This window comes from Vombatus ursinus, unplaced genomic scaffold, assembly GCF_900497805.2.
Source record: "Vombatus ursinus unplaced genomic scaffold, bare-nosed wombat genome assembly UNPS02015175.1, whole genome shotgun sequence".
Lineage (NCBI taxonomy): Eukaryota > Metazoa > Chordata > Mammalia > Diprotodontia > Vombatidae > Vombatus > Vombatus ursinus.
Window position 1 is genome coordinate 21,792,334 of NW_020954953.1, and position 11,585 is coordinate 21,803,918.

Consider the following 11,585-nt stretch of genomic DNA (forward strand, 5'->3'; position numbering starts at 1 on the left):
GAGTGCTGGACTTAGAGTCAGGAACACTTGGATTCAAATCTCCCCTCAGATACTTAGTAGGCTTGGTGATCCTGGGCTTACCACCTAAGATTTCCAGTTTTTCATCTGTAGTGCTTATGTGAGGATCAAATGAGAAAATGTATGTGAGGTACTTTGTAAAACCTAAAATGCTATAAAAATATGAGATATTATTATTCATAATGATTCCAATAGATATGCCAGCATGGAAGCCCCATAAAATAATGAGGCAATTTATGTGTGAAAACTTTTTGAAAAAGTTTAAAATACTAAACAAATACAAATGTCTTTGCCATATTGCATCTTTTCTCATGCTCTGACGTTCTGGTTTCAGAGTGACTCTATCTGGAGATAAGGTTCAGAGGCCAGTATTTCTCCCCATTTGCTTAGAGTGTTTCCATCGGCCACAGGGAAGAACACAACCTTGTTACTAAAGAATGAGTGAGTACTTGGTGCTTTCAAATGAAGAAGGTGATTTATTGTTAGTGTCATTTCGTTGACATTTCAAACAATCTCCAGCAAGTATTTTAAAATTTCAAAATGTTGACGTCCAACAGTAGGAAACAACATGATAATAAAAAGAAACTCAGAAGTGTGATCAGGGAGCCACAGCAATATTAACACCCTTCTATCAGTTTCCCCGAGATTAACGAGATGGTTAAGAGGGCACCATTTAACTGTTTTTCATAGGTTTTAAAAAATGGTTTTTCTTTGGTGTTTTTAATGGCTCACTGAAAGTTCAGATCCTGAATTCCTCTTACTAGAGAATTGCCCTCTCCATCTTCCCAAGTGACTAGTGATTACAAAACTACTCATTTGGGTTGAACTTCTGACAGGGGAATGAATTTTTTTCCCTAGATGAAATGGTCAGGAAAATAGGAAGATTTGCATTTCCTGCAAGGCACGCCCAAAGGAAAGGCCAGGTTCTGTTTTCAAACATTGTAACTAAGAAGAGAGTTCAGTGCCAACTTGGGTATAATATATGTACATGCAACACAAACACTCAACATGTAGCTATTCCTTCAGTGTATTACTTATGTTTATACATTTATTACATATTGCACATACTCAAGTTCATATAGACATGAACAACAGTTTTGGGGGGTAAACATTCTCTTTGAGGACCACCATATGTGGACTTCCAGAGGAGCTTATTTTTTATCTTCGTGAAAGAAGGTTTTTGGAAGCAGTTCTTTTGACAGAGCCCATATATTTACAGTAGTCACTGAGGGCTTTTTGTGGCATACAGCCTGGCTCCCTAAACATAGGATTCCTTGGCATATTGGACCTGGTCAATCTCAAACATTGGCTGACTACACCTTTCCATGAGATAGTCTTGTTTGTTTGTTAGCAAGGATTCAGACAAGACCCTTAACCGGTAAAACTCAGATGTTGGCATTTGTCCTTTCCCTTCCACAGAGATATTGGAATCCCCACTCTGTGCCCGAGTTTCACTCACAGCTGATGCACTGTCTCTATTGAGTAAGTCTCTGCCATGTGTATTCTTGGTGTGCCCACCATAGTTCAAAAGGAAAAGAGAGGGCAGTCTAGAGTCCTGGCTTAGCATGGTGTCTTTTATACTTTGGATTGTCCCGCTCCTATAGGGAAGGGTTTTGGAAATGTGGCAATGTTGGACTGCCTCCTCATAGGATGGTGGATTTCCAGGGATTTTCTGATCCACAAATTGGAATACCTCTTCGGCTGAGAAGAGACGTGACTTTGAACCCCCACATTCTGGAGCCGGCTGGTAGTTAACCATAGCTTCGGCACAGCTTTCCTGGACAATTCTTCTAGTGTGTTGGCTCTCCTTTTTGAGGTCCTTCTTCCCCTGGTCTCTGGGAAAGCGCCAACTTGGCACCTTTTTGTGAGTAGCAAAAGAGAATGACATGGAGTGTTTTTTTCTCTCTCGGGCTGGCTTACTGTTTGCATCAGCAGCCTTTGTTGTAAAGGATTGATGCCTAATGAAAAAGTTCCTTTTTGGACTTGAAGGAGAAACCACTGGTGAGTTGGCAAAGACTGAATTATCGGAGGAACTGTCCAGGGAACCACAGGAGGAGGTTTGGGGGAAATGCCCAACGGTTGATTCTGAGCACGAAGTTCCTTCCTTTATTGGAAGACCCAGTGACTTTTGTTTCCTGGGCTGTGAGTCTTTGGCTTCTTGACTCCTGTAACAGGAGCTTGCCTGGGGGACGGTGAAGTTGTCCTCACTCTTAGTCAGTTTCTGGCTCGTGATTCTGCTTTCAAGGTAGTCTTTCGAGGATGGCGTGCTGGGCTCTGAGTGCCTCCTTTCTTGAGTGCTGAGTGAGCTTTTTAGTAACACAGCATAAGAGATAATAGACCCTGGTTTTGACTCATGCTGAGGCTTCCCGTTGTCCAAGTCACGGACCAGTCCTTCAGTGTCTGGGGGCTGCTTGTTTTGAGAGCCAGTGCTGCTGCTGCCTTCTGCCTCAGCATCTGTACTCTCATAGGCTGAGTCATTTTGCAAAGTTGATATATCTAGGGAGAAATTAGACAACGTTTAGGCTTCCTTTACAGTTTGCAAAGGTCACTTCAGAAAAACACATTGCTGTGGCTGACCCTTTTTATCCCAACCATAGCCCTGTAGAACTGTTGGGCTCCTGGAAGTTTGGGCTAACAAGAAATTTGCTTTTTGCAGAAATGGACTTTTATATCTTTTGGGACCTGCTATTTTGGGAGGGAGATGATAGAGAGAAAGAAAAATACTAGGGGAAATGCATGTGTCAGGAAATGCAACAAAAGGAGAAAACAACATTCCACTGAAAGGTTCATTTCTGTTAGTTATTAGACTGTGAGCTCCTTGAGGGCAAGGATAGTGTTTTGTTTTGTTTTATTTTTGCCTTTCTTTGCATCCACAAAACCTAGCACAGTGCCTGGTCCATAGTAGGTTCTTCTTGCTTACTAACTTGCCTTGGTTAGAATTTCTACATCTAATAGCTTTTTCTTTGTTATGGAAGGATAGGCCTTATAGCTATGATATTGTAGCTGAAGGTTGTTGGATCATAGCTTTGGAGATGGAAGGAATGTTGGAGGCCACTTAGTTTAACCTTTTCATTTTGAAGATGGGAAACTGAGTCCAGAGAGGTTAAGTGCCATTGGACCCAAGGTCACACAGGGTGTGACAGAGCTCGGTTTGGAACACAGGTCCTCTGAGTATGAATCCAGTGTTTTAGCTATAGTATGCTGCTCCTCAGCATTGTTTAGTGAAGTTAACAGCTTTCCCTGATGTATCCAAAAAGGCAAGCAGTTCTTAAAAGATGATTCAGAGATACTCAAAATTAAAAGTTGGATATTCAAGTGGTACCAAGATGGCTCTTTCTAAAAATCACACTGAGAAGCTGGGTATGCAGTGATATGGTGTCTCTGGGTTCTATTACCGGGGATAGAGTGGGGAGGAATCATTGGGAAGTAATAGCGATGTACTTTAAAAAATCAATAAAAATATTTATTAAAAAGGAAATACTATAACTATTGAATGTATTTGGCAACTGTAATCATTTGCCTAGGCATATACTCCATTATAATGACAGTTAATACATAATCCAGACAGTACCTGAACAGTCAGTGTGCTCCAATGAGTCATCAGAAGTGATGCTGGGAGAGTGCCCCTGGATGTCTTCTCCAAATATTTCACAGCAGTTATCAATGAAGAATTCCACCAATGTCTTAATCTGTGAGAAAAACACAAGAGCAAATGTTGACAGATGATATGGAACTTAGCGGCTTCTTTTATTTATTTATTTATTTTTTTTTTTTTTTTGTTAACTGAGTAAAGTACTCATGGATTCATTTGAAGTAACAAACAGGGAAACAAAAGACCTACTGATTAATTTCTAGTCAATACTATTAAAGTTATGGGGGCTGGTTTCATCAAAGACAACTGCATTTTCTTCTTTTTTAAATCATTTTGCAAAAATTGTCCATTTTGCATTTCTTAGACCGTTTTCCTTTTCTATAGTTATGTAATCAGCTACTACAAGGTGTGGTGTCCCAAATGAAAAAGCCACGTGTGTATATTAGGGAGTCAGACTGACGCAATAATTACTGTTTTTTGTCTGCTGGTTGACAGCATGATTGGAATAATGATGTATATTGAGTGGTAGGTTATGAAGCTCTCAGATGGTATGTGGATCTATGATAAATGCCGAGAGAGTGAAGAAATCACAAATTCATGCTGAATCTTCCACTTTTCATGATAATTTTGACCCAAACAGGGCAATTGAGCAATACTAATTTTTTTTTTCTTTTGCAAGGAATAGTAATAGGAAGAAAGGGGGAAGTTCCCAAAATCGGGGAGGAACAAACCTTGTTATTCAGCTCCTTCTGGGCATCAAAAGACAGGCTTTGGTCGGTGTTGAGGTTCAGCATGTTGGGTCCAATACAAATGGCAAGATTGCTTGAATCCATCTTGCTGACATCTGAATTCTTGCTGATGTCATAGAGCATGCAGACCAAATGCTTGAGCAGCAAGAGATTGGCCCTTGGTAGTTTCTTTGTGACCCTAGAATAAGATGTAAAAGAGACATTAAAAAAAAAAACAAATTTGATGATGGTGGCCTGCAGAATATTCAAGTGATCCTCCTTGCCTTGTCCTAACTGGCACTTCCTTTTACAATGAGGAGGATAATTAGAAGAAAAAATGCATGTGTACAGATGAAACTTCCATTCAGAAATGTCCAGGGACAGCTAGCTGAGCACACTCTGAAACTGATTCACCAAGGGCTTTGAAGACCTAATGAGTAAAGCCTTTACAAAGAAAAACACCCACACTATCACATTTGACTATTACAGTGCCACACTTGACCATTAGTGCGGATGTAATTTCAATCATGGCTGGAAGTGAAATTCCTTCCAGGTCTGTGATTTTATGATTTGACAAGGCTCTGCGGTCTTGTTCTACACCTGAAAGTGTATGGACTGCCTGTTAGCTGAGACTGATGTTCCTCGTCTCTTTACACTGCAAAATTTGTTTTCATAGGATATCTTTGGCTTTCATAGGATTTCTTTGACTGCAGCCACCAAAAAAAGACAGCAAACATATCATAGACTAAGGGAAAACAACTTTTCAGTCAGTGCTCATGAAGATCATCAAGGTGATAACTGTATTTAGTAAGAATTATAAATTATGTCTGTTATCTCAGTCTTTCAGTTTGTGAAATGGAAAGATGGCATTTCTTGTTTCCCTTGCTCACAGAAAAGGGTCAATGTTTGAAAAGTACTTTGAGTTCTTCTAATGAGATAATCTTAAGATGGATCTTTTAAAGAAAAAAAAAACCACACACCACAAAACTTCAATGTCTTCTATTCTATCCAAGTTATACTTTAGCCATCCAATAATGTGCAGAAAACATGATATTTATGCAGTCCACAGTTATTGGCACAGTGTGTTCCTAGGGTTTGATGGTTTTAAAATTAGATTTCAAGATTATCTTTTCATTAATAGATCCAACTTTTATTAGTTAATCAAATATACAGTCCCTTGAAAGATGTACTTAAATTAAATATTGAATATATTGAATTCAATTATTAAATTCAATATTGAATACTGAATATACTTGTACTGATATGCTTATTTAATTCTACATAATTTCTAGTTCAGATGATCATAAGAATGCTACTCTGGGGAAGATCACTGTTCCATTCTGTATTCTGTATCTGGGAGGAGCACTGAGGGATATTTTGTAAGATAGCATGTTTACTCTATGTGATCTCAAACTCAGAAGACTAGAGGTTTCCTCTAGAAATCCCTAGTTTTGCTTAATAAACTTTAATGGATTTGTCATCCATTAATTTATTTAAAACCTCATCAAGTCTATTTATATTCATGTTCAAAACTATTTCTTGGTATAATGAGTTCTATCCATTTATTGCCTGCTTTGTAAAAGTTGTATTTCCTTTTATTGGGTTCACAACGACCTCTTTAAAGTTTTATTTAGGGATGCCCCCTAGTTTTCATATTCTGGGGGGTGGTAAACAAGTTACCCAGTTTTTAAAAACTCTATGATCTTATAAAATTAAGTCATAAAATACTCTAGCCTAAGGTTGGACTTGATGGTTTCTGAAGCCCCTTGCTGCTCTAAATCTATGATCCTATGTCTATTGGTATAGAAAACTGATTCCCAAAATCAGTTGCTTTTATTACTTACTGTTTCAGGCTCTCAATTTTGTCCTCATTCGGCTTCTCTAAGGCTGCCATCCATTCTTCAGACAGATCTGATGAAAGTAGCTTGAGTGGGATACTCCTGAGGAAATCCTGTTTGAAGAAAGGTATGTGGCTTAACAACTGTCTGTTGTGAAGTGTGCTGACTGATTCCTTCCAGGGAAATCAGTTATTACCGTAATACATCTAACTTATTCCTGTAACCTCAGTTGGGGAAACTATTCTATTTCACATTGCTCTTCAGTGATTACCTGCTGGCAGGTATAAAATTACATCTCTAGGTGTGAACTGAAAGTAGCAGTGCCTTCTAAATTAGGGAATCTGGTTCCATGAGATTGGCCATGAATCAGTCTTGGTGTTTCCCAAGAATTTGGGACCACAGGGATAAAGAGGGTCTCAAAAAAGAAAAGTTCACTGAAATGTCAATCTTTAAAGGTCAAGTAGTCTGAACCTTAGAGTGATATAGCTGCTCGTTTCATTAAAATAATCAGTCACAAGTTTATTAGAATCTTCAGTCTGTATCTATCATTTCAGCCCTGGTTTGAATCCCAGCCCATGTATTTGCTATCCATGTGACCTTCGGCAATTTATGCCTCAGTTTCCTCATCTGTAAAATGAAGGAGCCGGGATGGATAGTCTGTAGGGGGTCTCTTCCAGTTGTAGATCTGTGATCTATAACCTATAATATAATTTTACCTTAAAAACTGCAGCCAGTAGGTGCACAGATCTGGTCTCTAAACTGACCGTTCCCCCACAATTGAGCTCTTCCTTAAGCTCTTTCCGAGCCTTTTCACTGGCAGCCTTCCTGAATATTCCTTCTGTGGAAGGGCCTTTGCTTCGAAGAATATTGAGAATTTCCTATAGGAAACATATATAGAAATGAAAAATGATTACATTTATTGGATTTGGCTGAAGCAAAACTAAGACCCCTAGTTTGCTGAGGCTCACAGGCCTAAGATCATATTAAGACTGAGCAAAGGTTGTTTTTGTCTTAAATTTAGGATGAATTCTAACATGACAATGCCTTTCACATCAAGTTGCTCCTTTTTCAAAAACATGAATCTGGCAGCTTTTATACATAGCTTTTTCTCTTTCAACATGGCCACTCACTGTTCTCTTCAACGTTGCCCAGCTTTACAAGGAAAGGTGCCATGGGAAATGCTGTAGTTACTTTACATAGTCTCAAATGCACCTCTACCTCCCCTTACTGTGAAGCCATCCCATATATATCGGGGCTTCTTCACCTTTTTTTGTGTGCCATGGTCCCCTTTGGTAGTCTGGTGAAGCCCATGGACCCCTTCCCAGAATAATGTTTTTAAATGCATAAAATATATAGGAGTACAAAGGAAACCAATTATATTGAAATACAGTTATCAAAATTTTTTTTTAAACCAAGGTGATGGACCCCAGGTTAAGATATATTAAATGTTGAATATTCTGCATTAAATTCCTAGTATTCTGTATCTATAATCTTTTGCAGCTTCTGGAAAGCCTGAAATACTGGAGACGTTGGGCCCTCCCCTGGGTAGGGGGGAGGAGAGCATGCATTTTCCTGATGTGCTTATAAATGCAAATTCTGTTTCAAAAAGGAAAGGACCAGTAGGGAATGACTTTACTTCAATAGGCTCAGCATGAGCATCACAAAGGAACAACTTTGAAGGACTCTACTTCTAACATTGAACAGGAAGACAGAACTGAAGTGCGTTTGGAACCCAGTGTACCTGAATGGGCTGGGGAAGGATGTCATCATCACCGCAGATTATTGACAAGGGCTGGTCAAACAGGGAAGGTTTCCCTTCTGGTGTCAGAGATCCAGAAGAGTCCGATGAAGAGGCTGTCCTTCTCATGGGGAAAGGCCAGGTTATCACCTTTCTCTTCTTATTTTCTGTGACAAACAACAGCGAGCAAAAGAGACAACTTAGACCAAATTGTCATGTAGCAAATGGGACATAAGGAAATATACAGTAATGTGTTATCACATAATAACCAACTAAAGTAGGCTGTGTGGGAGAAATAATTTAAAAAAATTAAGAAAACAGAGAGGGTAAGAGACACTTAATCAAGAGAAGCCTGACTGAAAAACAACCCCATTATCACCAAGGCAACTGAGCTCTAAACATCAACACCAAGACACAACTACAAGTCTCCACCTTTCCTGTTTTTATGCTGAGGCAAGTCGTTTCTCTAGAAGGGTAGCAAAGCAACGTGTAGATCACCAACACTCCAGCCTTAAAATGGTGGTTTTAATAACCACACTGGACATTTCTGGCCAGACCCTTATCCATGTGCTTCACCCGTCTGTGAGATGGCTCTGTAGTCTTATTTCCCTATCGTGCAGATGAAGAAAATGAAACTCTTTGGGAGGAAGTTACTTGCTCAATATCACAAGGACAAAGATAGCATGACCAGCTGTAATTCTTTGGAACCATCATAGCATTAGCTAGCCACGAGGGGGCAGTCTCTGTTGGTGTTTTCTTTCTCAGCCAACTTGTGCTGTCTTGCTATTACTACTAAATGAGGGAAATGCTTGTACCCAAACCTTGCACTTGAGAATTTTCAGTGTAACTCTTAGCCACAAAGTTTATTCTTTTGCCCAAAAGCCAGAAATGGAAATTTTGTTTGATAAGTTCTTTTCATTCCAGAAACTTCATGTTCCAGTTGCTAAATAGGGATATCTCAGTGGTATATAGTGCTCCCTGGTAAAGAAATTTCCTTTATCAACGCAGGTCCATACCTTCTCTGTAACTTACTCTCTTAGAGAGTTGCCCAGAGCATGGAGGGGGTTGAGTGATTAAGCCCAGGGTTACATAGTGAGTATGTGTGAGTTTGGACCAAATACCTGAATCTGAAGCCAGCTTTCTATCCATTATTTCTATCCATTATCTGCTTCTTAGCTAATATATAAACATGTTGACTAATTCCCATATTCAATGCCTATTAAAGCTCAAGAGAGCTGTTAGGGCTGCATTTGGGTCAAATATGCTGAAGAAGCTTTAAAAAAATTGAGTTGTTAGTGGTATAACCAACTGAGGTTCTAACTTATAAGCAAAGACTACTGAAAGACCTAAGGTCTAAGACACTAAAAGAGAGAGGGAAAAAGGAGAGAGTTGGAAAATACATCACATTTGTAGTATTTGCATGCACATTATTCCCTTAGCCCTGGAACTGAAATCATCAAAAGTGTATGAGGCAGTAATTAAACTGATTCAGAGCCCTTGGGAGAAGGTGGTTATTCTAGAGAGATCACAGTGCCTCCTCTTTCTGAGCCATCCATCCCTAGGCAGGCAGGCTGAAGACTGCCGGTCACCTAAGTGTTAATGTTCTGTAGTGGTTAACAGAACACTTATCAAACAAAAATTCCTAGTAGTGAAGCCTTTGTGGTTTGGCAAACCAAGAACACTAACTCTCAGCATTTATATAAGATATGAGTTTATTTTTGAAACTCACCAATCAGGTGGCAAATCCCATCTTCACTATCACATTGTGGCAGCAAGTGGTGTTCTTTGACATCGCCCTAGAAAGATATTTATCTCAGTTAGAGATCAGTCATTAAAGCAATCCTCTCCCTAAATCAACTCTGCACATGACACTGTGAATGTTTTGCTTATATTAAAAGAGATTAAGAATACGTTAAATCAGCTCCAAGAGTCTAAAATTAATCTTGTCTAAATTAAAATTTTTTAATTAGCAAACTCTTATTTTCTTTCCTTCTCTCCCTTGGGTGGGAAAAAAACCCAAATCCTCATAACAAATATGCATAGTAAAGCAAAATATTGTTTTTGCAGAGTCCCACATTGACTCTGACCAAAAATATGTCTTGTTCTATATGTTAAGTACATCACCTCTCTGTTTCTCTAGAATTAATCTTAAACTCTAAGGAACAGTCTGTAGAAGAGTCTAGTTTAACTAGAAATTTAAGTTGCTACATTATTATTGGATCATAGCTTTAGAGCTGTACAAGACTTTAGAGATCATCAGGTCTAACCGTCTCATTTTATAGAGAAAGAAACTGAGGCTCAGACAGACTAAATGATGTCCAAGATCATATAACTAGTAAGTGATAGATCTGGGATTTGAACCTGGATCCTCAAACTCCAAAGTCAGGGGGTTCTTTTCATGCCATATTACTTCGCTTTTACATGTCTACATATCTATCCTAACCAAGGCTCAAGTGAACTGAAATTCTGGTCCAAGACCAAATATTTAATGCACTTCTTATCTCTGACTGACACTCAATTAAAGTTTCCATATAATTTGTATTTAGTGTTTTGGATTGTAAGAAAAAGAAAAGAAAAGAACACAAGATCAGTGAACGGTGTTGGGCTCTACCCTGTAAGAAACATGAATTTCTAAAAACAGTAGAGATACTTACAGTATTGCAGCCGCTCAGCACCTTCATGAACTTTACTCTTCTCTTCTCTCGGCTCTGCCTAAAATAAAGAAGCAGGCAAGAGAGTTAAGCCTAGTCAGAGTCAATTGTAGTGCTGCTCTGCTAAAAACAGCCTTTTAAAATTATTTTGAGAGAAGAGGATTTATTTAAAGTCAGTTGTATCTGTTGCCATATGCTCTGAGGAGAGAATCTGTAACTCGTTTATTTCCTAAATTATTTAAGTATGAGAACTTTACCATTCCAAAACGTAATATTATCGTTTACTTTCGAATTCGAGTTTACTTTTGCCGAATGATTTTTCATCCGTCAGTCAATGCAAACTAATGTCAAAACAGCTTTTAAATGATCAAGATTTTGCCTTTCTTAGGAATTCAGCTACTTGTAGAGGCAAAGAGAACAAATCCAGCAGTTGTAACCTTTAGTAGAGATACCACATTTTCAGCCCTCAGAATCTCTGTTGACATGCCACTATTCTCTTCGATGTGTGCTGTCAATTATCCATGATTAGGCCCTTGAGGCTTCAAATTCATTACTTAGTGGGAATCCAAAGTACTTACCTTCAGAGGGTCTTTAGCCAGAGCTCTTTCACCTCTGCTGAACTGTACAAAATGGGAGAAAGAGCATGACACTCTCTGCCTCAACTAATCCACTGCTGGAGAAGGAGGAGACTGAACGTTCTAAGCTCATGTGTTGTGCATTATAAGCAGAGAGTGGGGGCAGGTGGAAATTCACAATGTAACGGAGACAGGAAGAAGCATCATGGGGCTGTCACACACAGACATGGCCAGCCAACCACCCTAGAGCTTGACACTTCCTCTTGCCTTATATGGCACGGGGGTACTTTTTTCTTTTCTTTTCTTTTCTTCAATGAGAAGCAAACAAAATCTGTGAGCTGCTCTGAGTGGAAAAGATGACACAGAAATAGTCGGCAGGTAAAGGTTCCCCATAATGTCAGAGGTGGGATGTGTGAATTAGAAGTGATGCTATGCTGTAGGTAAA

At 39.1% G+C, this 11,585-nt stretch overlaps 1 protein-coding gene across 1 annotated transcript; it reads right to left on the minus strand.

The window, feature by feature from the left end:
• Window positions 1-474: 474 nt before the first annotated feature.
• On the minus strand, window positions 475-11,284 carry LOC114031401 (T-cell activation Rho GTPase-activating protein-like). Its single transcript, XM_027846461.1, has 9 exons — window positions 11,144-11,284; window positions 10,569-10,626; window positions 9,644-9,710; window positions 7,918-8,081; window positions 6,893-7,054; window positions 6,183-6,289; window positions 4,342-4,537; window positions 3,590-3,707; window positions 475-2,514 (listed from the first exon to the last, which is right to left on the minus strand). The coding sequence occupies exons 2-9, from the start codon at window positions 10,593-10,595 to the stop codon at window positions 1,277-1,279; spliced, it is 2,079 nt and encodes a 692-aa protein (XP_027702262.1). The 5' UTR covers window positions 10,596-10,626; window positions 11,144-11,284; the 3' UTR covers window positions 475-1,276.
• Between the last annotated feature and the right edge of the window lie 301 nt (window positions 11,285-11,585).